This window comes from Pteropus alecto, unplaced genomic scaffold, assembly GCF_000325575.1.
Source record: "Pteropus alecto unplaced genomic scaffold, ASM32557v1 scaffold78, whole genome shotgun sequence".
In the NCBI taxonomy this organism is placed as follows: Eukaryota; Metazoa; Chordata; class Mammalia; order Chiroptera; family Pteropodidae; genus Pteropus; species Pteropus alecto.
This window is the reverse complement of record NW_006443124.1, coordinates 2089706-2109895: the sequence shown is the minus strand read 5'-3', so window position 1 is coordinate 2109895 and position 20190 is coordinate 2089706. Positions and strand designations below refer to the sequence as shown.

The following is a 20190-nucleotide window of genomic DNA, read 5'->3' as shown; positions in this document are numbered from 1 at the left end:
ATGGGAAAAGGGAGATTTGAAATAGTGATCATGAAAAAAGAGATCAGGATTTATCAATTGATATTCCATAGGCCCATAAGAATTCCTAAATTGATCTCATTTCCTTCAATCTCACCTCTCCCCCAGCCTCTTCCTCTTCCTGATACCTTTTCACCTACCTATTAGCCAATTGGATGTCTTCTTTGGAAAATATATATTCCGTTCCTCTGCCCATTTTAAAATCAGATTTTCTTCTCTTGAGTTACGTGAGTTCTTTATATATTTTTAATATTAACCCATTATCAAATATATGGTTTGCAAATGTTTTCTCTCATTCTGTAGGTTGCCTTTTCATTTTGTTGTTTCTTTTGCTGTACAAAAGCATTTTAGTTTCATGTAGTCCCACTTAATTGAGTTTTGTTTTTGTTGTATGTGCTTTTGGTGTCATATCTAAAAATCTTTGCTAAGACCAATCATCAAGGAGCTTTTCCCTACGTTTTCTTCTAGGAGTTTTACAGTTTTATGTAACAAAAGTATTTTATTCAAGACTTTAATCCATTTTGAATTAATATAATCTCTATCAAAATTCTAATGGCATTTTTCACTGAAATAGGAAAAAAAAAATCCTAAAATTTGTATGGAACTACAAAAGACCCCAAATAGCCAAAGCAGTACTGAGGAAGAACAAAGCTGGAGATGTACTTTCTGATTTCAAACTATATTACAAAGTAATAGTAATCAAAACAGTATGGTCCTGTCATAAAAATAGACACACAGACTAATGAAACAGAATCAAGAGCCCAGAAATCAACCTTCGCATATACTGTCAACTAATATTTGACAAAGGAGCCAAGACTACTCAATGAAGAAAAGATAGCCTCTTCAATAAATAGTGTTGGGAAAACTGGATAAACACACGCAGAAGAATGAAATTGGACTCTTATCTTACACCACTCTTTTGGTTCTCTTTTATAAAAGCTCTTTCCTATCTGTTTTTCAGATGTTAACAATTGAGAGTGTGTCTAATTATCAATACAGAAAGAAGAATGTATTTAATAACATGAGACCAAGCAATGTACAACGCACATCTCTCTCAGTCTAACTTCCTCATGGTTATCACAGGGATCATACTATTTATTTTCCATTCCCTCTGGTCTGGAAATCTTTAGTGCTAATTTATGTTGGTAGCACCCCTTTGCTTTTATTGCTTATTAGATACATTTGTCAACCCCCTTGAACAACTGTTTTAAGTGAATTAACCATGGAGGTGTAAAGGTGGGCTCCACGATTGAAGCATATCTCTCCCTTTAAGAGAAGGGTGAGTTGGGCAATCTTATGAGGTTGGGCATTTGTGTTCAGTTAATGTGATTTAACAAAAGAAGGAAAATCATATATAAAGGAACAGTGAACTATTATCGCAGTGTACAATTTGTCTCCTCTTTCAGCAATTCTTGTAGCTCTTAAAGTCACTGCAGGTCAAGAATGGCCATACTTGCTCTAGAGCCAGGAGGAAGATTTATATATTAATAGATTTGTTCATCAGTGGTGTTTTACTGTATGTTATCAATCTATGCAATTGGGATTGATTTTTTGGTAGACAGTGCATGATGAGAGTCAAAAGTAGAGACAGCGAAGCAATATGAAGGCAGGTTTTAGGGCATTTGTCTATTGAAAGGAAAGCAGAAGAAACAAGATATTACCTATATAGTTACCTTTATTGAAATCACCTTTTAAATATTTCACATATTGTGATTAATATTAATGTTGCCATTTGGGTATCAAAAGTAATTGGTTCTCTTTTAAAAAGCCATTATTAGTGGGCACTGGATATATTCTAGGCACTGTGATCATGCTATGGACAAGTATTTAATTCTCACCCTCCTACCAGAGAAGTATTGTTATTTCCAACATTTTCAGATGAAGAAAATGGAAGTCACCAGCAGAGCTGAGTCTCATTCCCATTTCTTTGACTCTAAATCCCAGGTTTTGCCTGGCTCATTATGAAATTCCTGGGGTCAGATCACCCAAGTCTGTGTGATCGCTAGTCTCTTAAAGACTTCGGGTTAGTTGCTTAGCCTTTCTGCTCCTTAGTTGGCTCCTCTGTAAAATGTGAATAACAATAGAGCCACTTTATAGGGATGTTGTAAATCTCAAATGAAATTTTGCAAGGCAAATGCTGAACAACACGGGGCATAAGTAAACACTCAATTTAATGTTGCCTATTATTATTGCATGATCTCAGTATAGGCTGTGGGCATGTGGAGAAAATCCTCAGTTAGAGCCTCCTTTGTCCCATTTCAAAATCCTAATTAAAAGAATAGTGATTAGTCAGTGGACTAATCAATCCCACTTGCAGAGATACATGTTTAGACAGAGTTGCTAAATACTGTAGATCTTTCTAGTCTGTTATCATCTGAAGATAACCTGGTGAAAATGAGGCATTATGTCCCCCCCATGGCTAGGTATGGCCAAAGTGAAGAGGAAGAAATAAAAAAAGGAATCAAGATGGGCCACGGAACTTCCCTATGCAATAGGCAAGTGAGAACTTTTGGGCAGGAGTAATCAAGTATGACCTTAACTGAAGAATGCTGAGACTAAGAGAAGGAAATAAAATAAAGAGGAAGAAAGCAAGTAAAAGGCAAAAAGGAAAATGAAATAAATGTGTCATCAAGGAGCACTTAAAAGAGCAAGGCAGTAGACTAGGAAGTCAAAATTCACAATTTCTTGCCTCGTACAAACCATTGCATTCCTCTGTTTAGAGAGAAACCCCATAGGTGAAAAACCTGAGCTAGGAAGTTTTAAGCATCACCAAAATTGGAAAATGATGTGAATAGAGATGAGGTATTGAATGGTTAGGAAAGTTAATTTTTACTTAAGTTGTATAATGCCTTAGAGGTTGTTTTATATGTATCAGTAAATAATTATGACTGAGGATCAATGAAAAATAAATGTTTACATACATACATAAGCAATTATTCAATTCTGGATAGGCCTATGGATTTTGCCATTATCTACAGGTCAGCATGTTTTTGTCACATGCATATTAAATGTCTAGTGATGTTCCTAAATATTTTTCATTCCAATGACCTTTACATGTCAGATTTTTCAATCTTTTCTTTTCCCCCAGTACAAGGTTCACTGTCTCTCACACACTCTAAACCAAAAATTATTTTCTATATACATCATTTGTTTTTTTCTCCCATTCATTTATCATGCAGATATTTCCTGAGCATCTACTATGTGCCCTGGAACCTTGGCCTGTATGCTCCCTGGAGTGTGCATTAGAATTCAGAAGGGGACAAACACAGGCCTTAAGGTCTGATGTGGGAAACAGACACTAAACAAATAAACCTAGAAACATCCATAATTGCTCATGGCGATGGTGTGAAAGAAACAAGCTAGAGATTGAGACTGGCTAAATTGGGTTGGGGGATAGCTAGGTTAGGCCAATCTGAGAAATTGATGTTTAAACCAAGCTCTTGAAAACCAAAAAAAAAAAAAGCTAAACAGATGAAAATCTGAAGAATAAATGTTCCTGGCAGAGGGACAAACAAATGCAAAACCCTATGGTATGTATAAGAAAGGGTAGCAAGGCATGAACTTAGGTGATGGCTTTATTTTCATTTCCTGACTCCTCATTCAGGCACCTGTTCCAGCAGATCAAGAGCTGTGTTTTTCTTTTGCATCTCAGGCAGGGTGAGTGTGCTGTTATTAAGCCGTTGCCTCTTAGCTCCAATCTACTGTGCCGTATGACACTGGGACTGGGATTCAGCTGACCACACTTCCTGTTTGCCCAGCTGGCTTCCTGCTAGATTCTCTCCATCGGGGATGCTGCAGTAAGACTGAGACGTGAGGCCAGGAGGACTCCTTGTCTGCTCATGTTCATCAGCCACAGCCCATCTTTTATTTGCCCCAGAAGCAGCTGGTCCCAGTTCCCATTTTTTTCTTTTCTGTAATTCCCAGAGTCAGGCCACTTCAGAGATATAGGCACCTGTAGGCGGCATGCCCTCCTCAGATGCCTGGGTCCCACCTCCACAGGGTAACTCTTGCAAGCTTCTGGGTTCTAATAACTCATCCTCTTTTATTTGTCTCCCCAGCCCTTAGGGTGGTAACTGCCTCCTGCTGTCACTATTTTCATCTCTTCAGTGTCACCTTCTTTTGCATTTTCACTCCTCCAATATCTGTTTAACCAATTCCTTACATTAAATTCTCCCTGGTAAGATAACAGGCAGAGTATCTGTTTTCCTGACTGGTCCTGACCGATGCATAGATGGTTCAACTGTCTGTCCTTGCCTAAACTTGCCCCCTCTTAATGAGGAGCCCCAGCTGGGCTTGTCCAAGGCCAAATGTACACGAGGGAAAAAAGTCAACCACAAACAAGAAATGATGATTGTCAAGCTTGAAGATGCATTTTTCTCAGAAGCTTGCACAGCCTGCCTATTCCCAATCTCCACTATGCAATATCTTTTCCAAGGTTAGCAGAATTATAAAAACATCAATTTGGCCGTTATTGACTTTTCGGCCAGGATACTAAGAATGTCTTTCAGCAGTCCCGATAAATTAAATCTGGCCACCTAGCTCACAGACGGGCAGGCTCCTGCATCACTGATGGAGAAGACAGTGGAAAGCATTTTTCCCAGCTGTCGCTGTAAATGGCGTGCGTTGCGCTCACAACCATTAGCAGGTGGAGAATTTGAAGTGTGGGTAGATTGCAGAGCTGCCTCTTTTAAAAATGCATAAGCACTTCGTGAGTTTGCTAAGTTGTGTTTTCTTCAGCTCCATTTGAATCTTTCCTAGGGGGAAACATTATGTAGTCTTCCTCTTTTTTCTTTATCAATAAGGACTCCCACAGGGCAACAGCGGAAGGAAACGAAGTCCAGTCAAACAGTTTGCTCGATTGGCCCTCAGTTTCCAGGTTGTAAAATATTGGAAGATTCGAGCTATAAGGACTTAGGGCAATTGAGTTTCCTGTCCTTCCCCCAAATTCCTCCCGGCTCTGGGTTTAAATTTAGTTGATGGGCCTTCAAGTAAATTTTTACCCTAGATAACTCATCCATTTGTGAAAGTCTAAGCCCTGCACTAAAAAGGGACCTTCCTTCCAAAACTATCCTCTGGTCACACACTCTGTGTCAGACACTGTACCCACACCAAAGTCAGACATTACTAAATCTTCAACATACATTTTCCTGATGAGTCCAGTTATAGCATCAGTGTGCTTCTTGACATTATGCTCCAACCAGACCTAAGAATTGGTTGTGGAAACATAATAATCATATCTGACAGGCTCTCGATTTGTTTTATATAGATCAGTATCTGGCTTATACTTGAATGAATAGGTATGAATGAATGGAATGCTTATTGGGTGGCATAAACCATGAAACACCTTTACATTATCTCATTTAATTTTCTTAAAACCTCCATGAAGAAGATACTAACTTTATTTTTCAGATGAGGAAACCAAGTCACAGGGAGGTGAAGTAATTTATTCAAGCTGACAAATTGTGGATCCTGACTCTGAAATCTGTCCTGCTATGTTATCAACTTGATACAATTTAGCAGATGTGTTTGGCTCATTCATTCATTCATTTATCCAACATTTATCAAACTTCTATTATGTGCCAGATACTAAAAATGGTATAATAACCCACAAATTCAGCAGTGGATATTTTAAAGTAAGGCAGAGCTGGTAGGCCCTTTGACCAGCAATTATTTAATAAGCCCCCAAAAGGCAATAGATTTTTGCTTTTTTAATATCAGTAAATCAGACTTTTCTTGGAATGAAATGGTTTTCTCCCCACATCTGGCTAATCAGTTGTATCCTATTTTCTCCTCAAATGGAGAGAATTATTATAGGCAGTATTGAAACTTCAGCAAATTGGAAGCAAAAATATGTTACAATTTGAAGTACCAAGGTATTTCTGAGATTGTTATTTGCTATAATTGGGAAGGATTCTCGGATGCCTTAGGGTTGCCTTTCACGGATTCTTTCACACTTTCCAGGACTGGGGAGCACACGTCAGTGGGACTGCGAGGGCGAGAGCACCCACATGTTACTCCTTTGTTCCGGTTTAAAACCCCTGCTTGTGGTTGAGTTCTTAGGAAGGGGGTAGTCAGACAGATAGTGCTTCCAGGAAAGACATGGGTGGCTATCTTCTCACATCTGATTGTCTTTCACATTTCACTATAACTCTTCACACAGCACCTCCAGCTAGACTATCTTAATCCCATCTTTCTCCTTGATTTCAATATAATATATAGGCTTCAGAAGCCACCTTATGAATTATCTTGCCAAAATGGTAAAACATTCAAATGTTCTCATAAAATATTGAAGCATGTGGTAGTATGACAGTCTCCACTAAAATGAAGTCGTTCGATTTCCCTTTAATAGTGTTAGCGCCTAGAACAAGTGGAAAGTGATGTTTCCATTTGTCTGGAAGATGGAGGAGCTGACATTTAAATCCACGATCGTCCCAGCCTCCAAGGTTGGAAGTAGCCAAACCCGCGTCAGGGTCTCGGCTTGGACACGTAGTGGAGGGCTGCGTGCCAGTTTCCACGTCAGCACGCATGGCTCCCCCACCCGATGGGGTTTGTATTGTTAAATGGCTTTTAGAAAAGCTTCAGATTTCCCTCCAAGTCCAGTGACTGTTGTAACTTTACCTTTTCTCCTGGGCAGAAAAACACAGGCTTGCATTTCTGTTGGTTCAACAGGGTTTAGGAACAAAATATTTTGTTTCCTTGGTTTAAGGTAATAGGCAGGCATATCCCAGCATTTTTTCTTCTCCTTCTGTTTTCTCTCATTCCTCTGTTCTGCCTCTTCTTTCCCCCCCCCCACCCAAAGGTTAAGTTCAATATCTGCACTTTTCTCAAAAAGGATCCAACTAGATCAACTCTGGATTGGTGTAATTACTTTTTCTTGACTTGTTCATTTTTCCATCGAGTCATATGGGTATGTGAACAGGCAGGTTTGGTGAGGCAGAGGCAGAGGCAGACTCTCCCTCTGAAGGAGAGGAACAGTCTCCTCAAAATCAGGCCGGCCGACGGCAGTCACCTTCTATTGTGGTTATTTTCAGTTGCCAGCTGGTTCACGTTGAGCGGTCTGTTGCACGGAAGATATTTATTTGTGATAGCTTGGGGTAACTAGGACATGAGTGCCATGGTGATTCCTTTTGGATCGTTACATTGCATTTAATGGGTATATAAATACAGCGATTATTCAGTCACATTTTTAAAAGTGGTTTGAAAGAGTTAGAGATAGTCTTGGAGTTGCGATTTACAGGGACTTCTTTGTTTTACTCCCTCTGGAAAACTATATCAAGATAAGTTGCTATAAATAGTTAAATCATTTAGATATGTAGAGCACAGGCATTGTACCAGAAGACAGGGCATAACTTTCCTTATAGTTTCCATTCTAGATTTCCTCTACTTTGACCGTATTTGAAATGGCAATAAAGTGGGATCTTATTATAAAGTGGCTCATTATTTCTGATAATAAGTTATAGTGCACATAAAAACTAGGTCTCCTATAAAATATATAGATACTACATCATCCTGGTCCCCAGTATTAGTATCATAAAGGGATTTTGTTTCCCTTTATTTTTTTATGGCTTAAGTGCAATGAACTATATGAAGTGTCCAGTGCATAATGTATGATCAGCAAATAGTAGTATTGGGTTCGTGACTCCAAGACTGTGGCTGTTTGGAAGGCTGGAAGCAGGGAATGATATTTAGGAAACTGCTTTGTGCCATCATTGTGAATTTCCTAGTTCAGAGAGCCAACAACTGTGTATCTGAAAAAAATAGCTCTGCCTTCGAATAGCAAAATTCAGTGCTGCAAATCAAGACTCAGGGGAATAGGAAGAGAAGGACTCACGCTGGTTTAAATGTAACTTAGTGGATCATATAACTAAAAAGTCCACTGACAGGAGTAGCTTCAGATATGGCTGGATCCAGGTACTTAAAAGTCATTATAGGGGTACAGTCTTTTATTGAATTTCTACATTGTTCTCTGAGCAACTTGCTGGGATTACAATAATGGACACTTTACTGTGCCCATTTTAGGGAGGTCGTGATATAGGAGCTGAGATGCAGAAGATAAAAAAGAATTAGAATGTGACATGTACAATAGCAGAGACACAAAATAAAAAAAAATATGATTCAGAGAGAAAAAACTGACAACTATTTTTGAGGAGAGGTGAATAAAACTTCAGAGTGAAGTTAAACCTTGTACGGTGTTTGAAAAGAGAAGAAGGAATTTTACAGACAGACAAATTGAAGAAAAATGGGTAGTTGCCTTGGGTACAGTATATGGGAGATCTGTATTCAAATCCTAGCTCTGCCACTTATAGTTTGTGCAAACTATGGCAAGTTGGCTTAAACATTCATGGTCTTAGTTTGCTCGTATGGAGCTACCGACTCCATAGAATGATCATGAGAATCTGACGAGTTGATGGATGCACAGAGCTTAATGTGGCAGCTGGCACAGAGTGAGCCCTTCCTGATAGCTATTGTTCCACTCTTACAGACCTCTTATTGTGCCTGACTACTGTCATGAAGAGCTTTGAATTAGGGTTTCACATTAGCCACAGCAAAACTGGCTAGCATTTATTGAGTGCTTACTGTGTACCACATATGGTGCTTAGAACTTCACTTGACTCATCTAAGTCCTCCCTGGACTTACAATTCCAAGTCGTATGAAAATTATTATCCTCATCTCAGAGATGAGGAAGCTAAAGGTCTGTGAATTTAAGGGGTCTGCCAACATACAAGGTTAGTAAACAGTACAGCTAAGTATCCTGACCCAGGGCTGTCGGACTCCGCTGGCTGTGAGCTTAAGCATTATATTGTATTTTTTCTTACACAAACCATTATTAACCTCCTCCCCTCAATGGACATGGCTTCCGTTGCAGCCACTTCTTGTAAAGATATGGTTGTGGGTGCTTGCGTGTGTGTGTTCAGGTGCTATCCTGCTACTCCAGCTGAGCTGCCTGGCATTAATTGCTCGGGTCCTGTGCTTCCTTGCAGGTGAGCCTTCCCGATGGTCACCCTCACATTGTGATTGCTGCTGCAAGAATGGCAAGGGTGACAAAGAAGGGGAAAGCGGTACGTCTTGCAACGACCTCTCCACCTCCAGCTGTGACAGCCAGTCTGAGGCCAGCTCCCCCCAGGAGACGGTCATCTGTGGGCCCGTGACACGCCAGACCAACATCCAGACTCTGGACCGTCCCATCAAGAAGGGCCCTGTGCAGCAGATCCAACAGTCTGAGATGCGGCGAAAAAGCGATCTGCTCCGGACCCTGACGTCAGGCTCCAGGGAGTCGAACATGAGCAGCAAAAAAAAAGCTGTTAAGGAAAAGCTCTCCATTGAGGAAGAGCTGGAAAAATGCATCCAGGATTTCCTCAAGATCAAAATTCCGGATCGGTTCCCTGAGAGAAAACATCCTTGGCAATCTGAACTCTTACGGAAGTATCGCCTATAGGGGAGGGCTGGGGGGTGGGAGAGGAAACCAATGTGTAAGCATTTTGAAATCAACCTCCTAAAAGAAATTCATATTTGAAAAGAAAATCAACAACTAACAATACACATTTGTTAGAACACAATGCCCATGGATATACTACTGCCTATTTACCTAATTTACCTTAACGCATAAATCCACAGGGTAGATTTCTTCTCAGATGTGGAAGTATAAGAAAATCTTTTTTGGGTTATTTGTTTGTTTGTTATCTCGGTCCCACATACTGAATATCCTATATATAATGAGAGCCAGCTACATAAGTGTAGCTGAGAGGCCTTGGGATTCATTTATCCCAAACTGGTTTTTCTCTCATCTCTACCTCCCTCCTTTGAAGGAGAATATGGTAGAAAGAGATGTGGCCTAACGGCATATGTTTGATTTTTTAATTTTCCTTTTCTCTTTGTTTATGGGGTAAGGGGAAACTGGCAGGTTTATATGACTTTTCACTCAAATATATTGTGTGCCACTTTATATTGATTCCGTGCGCGTGAGGATTTGTGCAACACAAGCACAACAAAGTCTGTATATACACACAGCACACATGACCCCAGGGCCTGGAGTGCTGTGGGGTGTGCCCGGCCCCAGCGGCTCTCTCCCAGGGCACTTCAGACAGATGAGCCTCTGCTCTTTTCTTAAAACCCTTTTGGGAAGATTTCCCAGCCTCTCTTGGCAACACTTTCTAACATCGAATAACCCTCATCACCAACAAATAGTCTTCCTTATTTTGAAATGAACACCCTCAGGCTCCATTTCACTGCTGATGCTCTTTCTCTGCGCTCAGAGAGGGTGAGAAGAGCTAATCAGTTTTGGTATAAAACGAACATGCAGATGCACAAAAATCACTACTAAATGGCCCCACACTCAGCCTTCTCTACCCGGAGCTGAGCAGTCCTTGTTTCAATGTTTTCAGAGATCTTACTGCCCATGTTTTAATGGTGTGGCCTTTCCACATAATCCACCTTCAGTTCTCTCTGCATTCTCACATAGTTGTGGAAGTAAGAACACCACACAGTTCACACTTGAATCAGGGTCCAGCCTTTTCTTTAAGAAGGAATTGTATTCTACACACCTAATAATTTCTCATAACTTTTTAAACCTACAGTGCTACACTGCTACTTTCTTGTAGCCAACTACATACAAGTCTGAATCAAGTCTGTTTGCCTTTGGGATTCTGGGATTTGACTGTGTCCATACGAGGATTAGCTGTCATTTCTCTCACGTCTGTGAACAACCCAACTAGATAACTGAAGCTCCAAAATTCAGGTTTTGGCTTTTTAAATTCTCTTTCTCGATTATATCTTCGACCTGTATAGACACAGCCAAAAATAAACTTAATAGCCATCCAGCCACGTGACTCTGTATTCTATTAACATACCAATAGTTCTTTTCTAGAACTTGTGGTAAATGAAGATTAAGAGACCAGGTTTTATTTTTAGCATTCCTTATGCATTTTAGTGGGAACTGAAAAATAATTTGTCAATCATTAATTGTGTGCCAAGCACTCCTAATTTTTATCGTGTGTGTGTTCGTATATGTATCACAGGTAATAAAGGCAACTGGATTATGTCTGTAGGAGGGAAAAATAATGACCAATTGCTTTTTGAAATTTTTCATTGATGCACATTTATTATGCAAGAGATTCTGTTTTGATTCCTGCTATTAGTGCCCATTAGTATATGGATATCTTTCTGAACTTTTGTAATTCTTGCCTTTACACCTATGTGACAGACTCAGCCAATGTCTTCTTGTGATGATTTGAATGGAGTTTAAAGGTTTACTTAAGTGAAAAAGAAAGTTTATTTGGGGAGTTATCAAGAGAAGTATCATTTATAAATTTAAGTGGTGGTCTTTTATGTGTTAATATATTAGCAGACATTTGATCTTAACTACAACATAGCTTTGTAAAGCCTACCAATATGTCTTCATTATTTTTAATGTTTCTTAACATCACATCAAAATACCATTCTCCTAACAATGGAAGATTTTGCAAAGAGTCACAGAACCTAATAGGTCAAAAAGAAGTTGAATTTGGTGAAAATATCCCCAAACTCGCTTTGGTCAAATGATTCTCGTGACCCTACTGGAAGTGCTGTCAAAGAGCTGGGGTTTAAATAAAATGGCCAAAGTCCCAACTTCCTTTAATTTCAGATCTGGCTTTGATGGTATCAAGGTAGAGACACACTAGTAAGAATTAGAGAACTGGTACGATGGCAGTCAACCCACTACTTTACATACTTTAAGTAGGAAACTAACCGCTTCGAAGAAAATGTTCATGGCATTATTTCTCTGTCCTTTGACCTGTCGTGGATTTCTTTTCTGCTTAGGCACTCTTTTATAGCCCCAGTGACAAAACTAGGGGTAGGACATCTGTTTAACAACAAGGTTTTTTTCACCTGGGCTAACGCTAGACTGATACCCACCCCAAACAGTCCAAATAGCTAAGATGATAACATGGTGTGTGATAGCTTGGCTATTGGTATAGAGATAAATATAGTCCTGGTCAGTAAAGAACTCTAAGGAGGCACCAAGTACATGGAAATCTTCGGTCCTAGTTTGAGTGGCATTATCAAGTGACATCTTGAGGCCTGTGACATTGGAAATGAGTTCTGGGTAAGTGAGTTATAAGATTAAATGCTCTGGTGGCCCTGGTAGTCAGTTTGATTCAGACTTGTTTTCCTAAACTTAAAATCATTTTAAGAACTTTTAGTTCGATTCTGGACAGAACAATATATGTGGCTCGCTTCTTAAATATTGGTTATGACAAGGGCCCTAAGTTGCTGATGTGAAAAAAACGAATAGCATCCTATGGGTCAAATGAATGAGGAATCATACGTGTGGAGTCCCAACTTAGGTTGCCTCCTGGGAAATCCTGCAGTGCTAAAATCCAGTGAGCTTAGGAAGGTCATTCCCTACAGGTATGTGGCTCTCCTGAAGTAAGAAACATATTTATATAGTCCTCCTACCCAGTATCAAAAAGGGAGTGATCTGTATTTATCAGGAAAAGGAGAAGACAGGAAAATAAAACTGCTAGATCATTGTGGTAGGGTGCTATTCCTCCCCCACTAAGAAAAAATTACACTGAGATGTGGCCATAAAACAAGAAAGTGAAGAAGTTTCCAAGATATGCAGAGATGTTATCTTTTGTACTCGTAGGCACAGTTATCTTACTGGAAATGCATGCATGGTGAGTTAAAATAAAAGGGGAACAATGCGCAAATCATAAATGTTCCCTTTGCTATTTATTCCTCCATAGTTCTGTCTATCCCTGATGGATTCATTTGGGGCAGATACACTTATGAAAGGAGAGTCAACGTGGAGTTTTTCACTGTTCAGTTGGCCTTGTTTGATTCAGAGGCATTTTATCTGTAGGCGCAGATGTTGTTCATTCTGGGCCCTCTTAGTTGCCACTGCTTGCACTTCTGGATTGCTTTTGCTTTTCTTGGTTTTAGATTCCTCTCTGATTATCCTTTGTCTGTGCCAAGCAAAACATTCTACAGTGAGAAATTAAAGGCAAATATGGTGTTTTGCAAAATCACTTGATGCCATCTCACATAATGGGAGGCAAAGTTTGATTCTTATACTTTTTCCTTTGCTTCAGTTTCAACCTTCCAACTCTGTAGTTACCATAGTGGATTAGCCCAGAGCGTTTGAGCGCTGGTATTTCTGCCATGTCCTGGAAGATATCATGTCGTGGAATTTGATTAACCTTGGTCTCCTAGGTGATCTTTACTAGAATTAATGAGACACTTTCTGTGAACTTTTAGGAGGAATTTTTTGTCACCTTCACCTGACATAGCAGTTTTCAAAGGAAAAAATGAAGGCAGTTACCCACCCCCACCCCGCCCCCAGTGACTCTGAGACAGATAAATATTTTTGCCAATTTGTATGCGAGATTATAGGTTTAGCATGGATCATTTCTCTTTAATGTCTTGATATTGTTAGTATCTTGCAATCTTGATGGCTCGCTGTTTCAATTTATTTATTTTCTTTTATATTGTCAAAATAACACACTAGAGAAAGAATCAGAATAACTGTTCTGTGTTCTGAGTTAAAATGGAGTTAGATGTCATTTGTATAGGACTGAACAATGATTAATATCTGCAGAGAAATTAGACCAAATGAAACCTGCTGGAATGAGTTTGATTTATATTGCTTTCATCATTCTGGTTTTAGATGAAATAGTTATTGCTCTCCACACCGCTAAAAGAAGAGTCTTAAACTTTAATAATCACAGCATTGTGATGCAACCAGAGCTTATTTGTTTTAAGGGCAGGTTTTTCTCATTTTGCCATATACAGTGGAATGGAGATTCTTTTTCCAGTGACCTCCATTGCAAACTTTTTAGCAGTGTTTTTTAATACTCCGCATGCACAAGAATCATTTGTAGCACTTTTAAAAGTGCAGATTCCTTCACCCTTACCTCCGAATGTCAGATTCAGAAACTTAAATTTGGGCTAAGTAATCTTTATTTGGGGCTAGCATCTTTAATGATTTGGATGGGATGGTCTGTAGACCTTACTTTGAGAAACTCTCATGTTTAGGGATAATGCAACATTTCTCTTACTTCCTAGTGGCACTTCCTCTCATTTTTTTCTACTACAGATAAGTCAAAGCATGCATTATTCCTTAAGAGGAAAGTCCCAAAGAAGACCATCCCAGGACTAGGGGGTAGATTTCCTTTTCCCTTTCATCTGTCTGTCGACCATAACCTCTTCTCCATTTTGCATGTGCTTGTGCCTTTTATTTACTTTTTACCAAACCTAAAGCCTGCATTAATATAGTTTTATCCCTGGGTAGATGGGAGCACATCTCTGAGTGAGTTATATCCTAATGATGCCCAACAGGGAATAAAAATAATGACCTTGCTCAAGAACAGCTGTTTGTCTCCAGACCCTTATGCAGTTGGATTTAGAGGGACTTAAGAGTGATCTCTAATTTAATGATGTGTAAGACCCCAAAGGTGGGTTCATTAGCTGCACATACAAACATCATCAAAATGAATATGGAATGATCAGTGAATTTAGCTGTACTTCACCAATAAAATCCTGAGTCATTGAACTGCTAAGTTCCTCCAATTTGACATCAGGACTATGAAGCTCTCGGAGAGCTGGAGTTCCTGAACCCCAGCATTAACTAAAAACTTCAATCAAAACCCATGAGGGAGAATAAATACAAATAAAAGACATGAGGAGTGAGTTCAAAATAGTGATCATTCCATGTGTAATAACACAAAGTTCTGTATTTTTCTAGTTACTCTGACCATGAGAGATGACTGCATGATGCAAACTCAGATAGAAAAATTTTGGAAGGTTTCATTGATCCAGTTGATCCATAAAGCAGAATAATTGGAGAGGTATCAACTCCCCACATGCTGCAAGAAATAGAGAACTGATGGCTTAAATTCATGCTTGTCATGATTATCAGTGAATATTTAAGTTAGACTGCTGCCAGGATAGAGAATGGTTCATGAAACTAATGAACTTGAGCTGCTAATTAAGACTGTTTGGCTAAGATTTTTAAAAATGTTAAATTTGATTCTGCTGGCCTTCCCTCCTCTACTTTCCAAGCGGAATTTCCTTACTGCCCCAGCTTCCTAATCTTTAAAAAATGTTCCTCTTATTTGTGAACAAATTATGTTTATCGGGTAAAGAAATTTTAATTCCTTAACTGTCATCCTTGCTTTACATACTTTGAAAAAGCTAAAGGAAAATGTGCCCTGGCCCAGCAACTATCAAGGGGTTTGTCCTGGGACAGAAGGGTGACGATTTTCTTGTTTATCAGCCTCCTAAAAGCACTTATATGCCAAGTGGAGGATTGAGTAAGTCTCCTTTCTCCAGCAACCTCTTCCATCTTGTCAGTTTATTCTTAGAGCTGACCTTTAGCTAATTCACCTGCATTTGCACAATAAAAATCAACATTACTTCAGACTCTCCCCCTGGCTATATATGCTCCATCCATCACAGGTGGAAGGAGGATTGATGCACAACAAAACAATGAAGGGTTGCTTTATAACTGCAACTCTGTGTGTGTGTGTGTGTGTGTCTGTGTGTGTCTGTGTGTGCAATTTTTAGGCTCGTGTTGAGTCAGCGGCTAATGTCTGTGGTAATACTACTGAAGTACCTGGAAAAGCCTTTGGTTACAAAGTTTAACAGCATTGGTTACAAAGTTTAATTCAGCACAATGGTTTGTTTGTACTGAGAATGTCAGCCCTCAAAAATGTTGAGTAAAGTCGGTCTCCTGATGCGAAATTCAAATATTACAGATTTCTGGGTAAAAATCAAACTCAATGTCATTCATATAGTCACTAGTGGCATCTTACTCAAAAAAAAAAAAAAAAAGAAAGAAAGAAAAGTAAAAAAGGAAAAAAGAATACCTTGAAATCTAAAATATGCATAGGCTTCGCACTGATCTTTAGCAGTTTCTCTCAGTTGCAGCTAGTGGTCAGTGGTTTCCTCGTACGTAAGAGACAATTTCAGGAGACGCTTTTCTCCGATTTTTGTGGGTTATGTGCATTTAAGGCAGTGACCCTCATCCAAGGGCATGTGTCCCCAGGGCACTTTTGGCAATGCCTGGGGATATTTTTGATTGTCATGACTTGAGAGGTGCTACTGGCATTCAATGGGTAAAGCCCGGGGATGCTGTTAAGCATCCCACAGTACATAGGACAGTCCCCACAACAAATAACTATTCAGCCCCAAATGTCAATAGCACTGAGGTTAAGAAATCTTGAGTTAGAGTTTGGCTCAAATTTTTCAAGGCATTCTTACCATGTAGATAGGGACTTCTAGGTCAAGAGATAGTATGAAATAGAACAATATAATTAGTGCGACCTTAAATCTGCATAGGGTTTATTTGAAGCTAAATACAAGTATGAACAATTTGGAGGGAGAAATGTGTCATTTTTTCCAGGGCTCCAGGAGCAATAGGCAGGCCTGTGGCCTAGGTCTCTGTCTTCTGCTTCAGTCTCTTCCTGTCTCTGAAAAGTGATACTCCAATGAAGTCGTCAACCTTATAACAGCTAAGTGTGTTTATTGTAAAGCACTTTAGGAGCATTTTCAGTTCACCTGACTCTATCTGAGATGTTTTTCAAGCCGATCAACAGTAGACAACAGGGTGCTCTCAGAAATGAAACAGGAAAGGGGAGCAAGAACAGGCCAATGGTTTCATTCCCTTTAACCGCTCGTTGCGGACTTTGTTTCTTTAGGTTGACTATCCTCTCACTAAAAATGACACTTAGATCTTGGAAAATATAATTCTCAGAGTCACACAGGTGGCCCCCTGTCCTTGTTTTCAAAGATGTGACAAGTCTAAGCACAGTCCCTGGCTACTGAGCCTTATTATGTCATGTGTATGTACTGACTTTTTAAGGACACAAAACACATTTAAGTGTTAAATAATTTAACTTTTTTTTTTTTAAATTTAGCATATTAACCTCCCAGGGATGGAATAAAGGTCCAATTATTCTATCCCCAATGTATACGGAGGACCTAGAGAGTTTAAGTCAGCATTAAATTATTCATTAGTTCAGTTATTCATTCAGCAGGTATTTATTGAGTGCATAGCATGTATAGGTCACCGTGGTGAGATTCTACCAAGGAACTAAGCTTGGAATATAGACTAATATTATTTCTTTATGTAGTTCTGATCAACATTCTAGATTTATAGTTTAGAAATTATTATAAATAATGTACATTAAGGAATTATTATGTGCCAGAAACTACACTAAGTGCTTCTACATGCCTTATCTCATTTAATTCTATAATAACCCAATGTAGTGGGCCCTGTGACTGTCTTCTTTTTACAGATGAAGCTAATGAAGGCTCAGATAGGTAAAGCAGCCTGTAACTCGACAGTGGCATACCCAGTTTTTCACCTGGGTTTACTTGACTCCAAAGGCTGATGGCCGAAGCACTTCACTACACAATATTTACCCACTGTTCTTTGTATTTCATGTGTTTCTCATTTCTTCTACTTCAAGCAAAAGGTAGCAAGGAAGAATTCAGCCTGACATCCTTCCTGAAATTACTAGCTATTTTAAATGGCAAATTCCACGAGGCAGGCATCTCCCTAGAAGGTAAAGGAAAGGCATATTGGAGGGGTAGTTTTGCCTACCACAGCCTGTGCTTTTTGGCACAAGCCTTGTTGTAGGCCGAGTATCTGGTGAGTACTAATACCCTATGAAATACAAAGTGGCAAGATAGCTTCTGTGTCCAGAGCACCGCACCTGCAACTGCTTGCCGTGCTGTTCACAGGTCACCAGGTGTATGTGCCCACGTGTGTGTATGTGCAGGTATCTGCTATTTCACTTTTCGGCTTTTTAAACAAGCTCAGTTTTTGTTCAAGACAGATTAGAAATCCAAATATGACTGGCTGCCCCTAGCTCTCATCATTACTGTTCTAAGTTGGAAAAACGAGAGGCAGCTACAGAAAAGAAACTGCACTGAAATATGTGTGTGTGAGAAGAGTGTGTGTATATATGTGTATTGTATGTGTAGTGTTTATGTATAAAATGTGTATATATGTATATATGTTTGTACATCTATCCTAATGTATATATCTATAACTATACATATGTATACACACATAAACATATCTCATAGTTTGAAACCAGAATTCTGAGTTTGAGGGATGATGATAATTGATGATGATGATTTATATTTGGTTTCCTAGACAGTTTAATATAGTTATGTTTTCTAAAATTCTCTTCTACTATGATGTATGTATTTATGGTACAGAAAGTATGATTAAAATACCTTGGTTTAACATCTATAAATACAAAACCAAACGAAAGTGCATTTAAGGAAAAGCCGGGCTTATAAAACCCGGCTTTCTTATTTGAACCATTTGTTGGAAATTCAAACTATGTGTTTTCAAATATGTTCATTCAAAACAAACAAACAAACAAACAACAACGAACCACACACACACTAAATGAACATGATGGTGTTGGTGTTTAGGAAGAAAAGAATAAGAAAATCTAGATAATCTATTACTTCTATGATAGCACAAATCCAAGGTTATCACATGACTGGTACTTCTACCTATTGGTTAATTTACTATTTCCTCATTGATTTCACTTCATCATTCATGGGGGTCCCTGTGGCCCTCCAGGATTTGTAGGTGAAGCTAATGATCTGTTTAATTATTTTAAAGCTGTAGTAAATAATTTATAATATGTACATTGTAAATATATACTAAAGCTCAAGGGCACATTATAATAATAACCAAACACTTTCTAGCCTCCTGCAAATAACCCTTTAAGCCTGTTTATCCAGATACCAAAAGAACGAACAACATAAAGTGAAAAGAAAGAAAATATTACTCATCTGTTTTGGCATCCTATAGACATAATGACCAAAAGATTAAAATTTGGGCACGCTTAAGGATACAGTAAGTTATGTTTTCATTCGTAGCCACGTGCTTTGCACATTGTGGAAAATATGAAAAGTGTTTTCAGTCAACCTATGCAAATAGAACTTCCCTGGTGCTTCTTGGGATCAGTTTGTCCGCACACAAGCCCAAACCTTCAGAAACTCAGCCTGGCTCTGAGCCAAGGGCTCAGCTGAGAGTTGAAGCACAGAGTCCTCCTCCCAGGGACCTGTCAGGCTTGCTAGTACAATCAGAAGAAGCATTTGCAAACTAATCCAGTATGGTCATTCATTTTTTTCCACAGGCTCCCTGTATGTGCAATCTTAAAAACATAGGAAAGAAAATTAATTTTGTATCAATTAAATGTTCTAATTAGGTTTAAGGACACTTGAAGATCGAGTAGTTGTTTTTCTCTATTGTTTTCTTTCATTTATTTATTTTTAATTCCAAAGGACAATCTTGAATAAAGAGAATTTTTCTTAAAATATTCTGCTTAGTTTAGAAAAGGACAGATTCACATATTTTTGTAAATCATGGTGGGTGGGGGGGTGGAGAAGTGGGGGTGCCAAACCCTTCATTACCCTGTTTCTGACCTAAGGAAGTGAATTCATGAATTAGTAGAGTGGTATCCTACTCAAAATACACAAACATAAGCTTAGGGAAACTTCATTTCTGAGAATCCCACTGGCAGCTGTTAATGGGATCTGCTGTAAATGGGTCACCACTTGGATTAGTGATGGCATCCAGCTTGTTTCTCTGATAAGAACTTAGTCTGCAAAATCAAGAATCTTTGGGTTGGCTGAAGGAATTAGACTAGTGATCGCAGTTGAATTCCCGTTCCCCTCATCTTTCAGAACCAGCAGAGCATTGTGGCAAACCTAACAAACAAAATAATTTGTTCAAATTAAATCAACATGTTTAAATATTATCAGCACCACCCTCGACACTTATAAAGACCTGTTGCTTAGGTTACCTGGAGTTCTCCAATACAGTTTGCCGAGATTATCAAGTTCCTCTTATACCCATCCCTGATGCTTTGAATGTGATATCACCATGGATAGAGGAGTCCGAATTTTGTTGGGACTGACACTGAGTGGTGATCTATTGGGGCTTTGCTCATGTTACTTTTTTCTGACCTCATTCAAGTGCTTGATGACTTGGGTCAGTTTGTTGCACATTGATGTATACCAAGTGACACCCACTGAAATTACCTCTTCTCCTTTCCAATGCAGTTCACTTGTACATAAGTGTAATGTCAAATTGTTTACAGGTTCTGTTTGTGTGTAATTGTGATAGCAGATTTAGCTCAAACTTTAAAGGAATCTGTTTA

At 39.0% G+C, this 20190-nt stretch overlaps 1 protein-coding gene across 2 annotated transcripts in view; it reads left to right on the top strand.

The window, feature by feature from the left end:
• KCTD16 (potassium channel tetramerization domain containing 16) overlaps positions 1-11425 on the top strand; it is a 234383-nt gene extending 222958 nt beyond the window's left edge. For both annotated transcript variants that reach the window (XM_025040766.1, XM_025040765.1), the window contains exon 4: positions 9001-11425. In XM_025040766.1, the coding sequence (XP_024896534.1) occupies positions 9001-9455 (455 nt within the window). In that variant the 3' untranslated portion in view covers positions 9456-11425. The remainder of the gene's footprint in view (positions 1-9000) is intronic.
• Positions 11426-20190: the final 8765 nt, after the last annotated feature.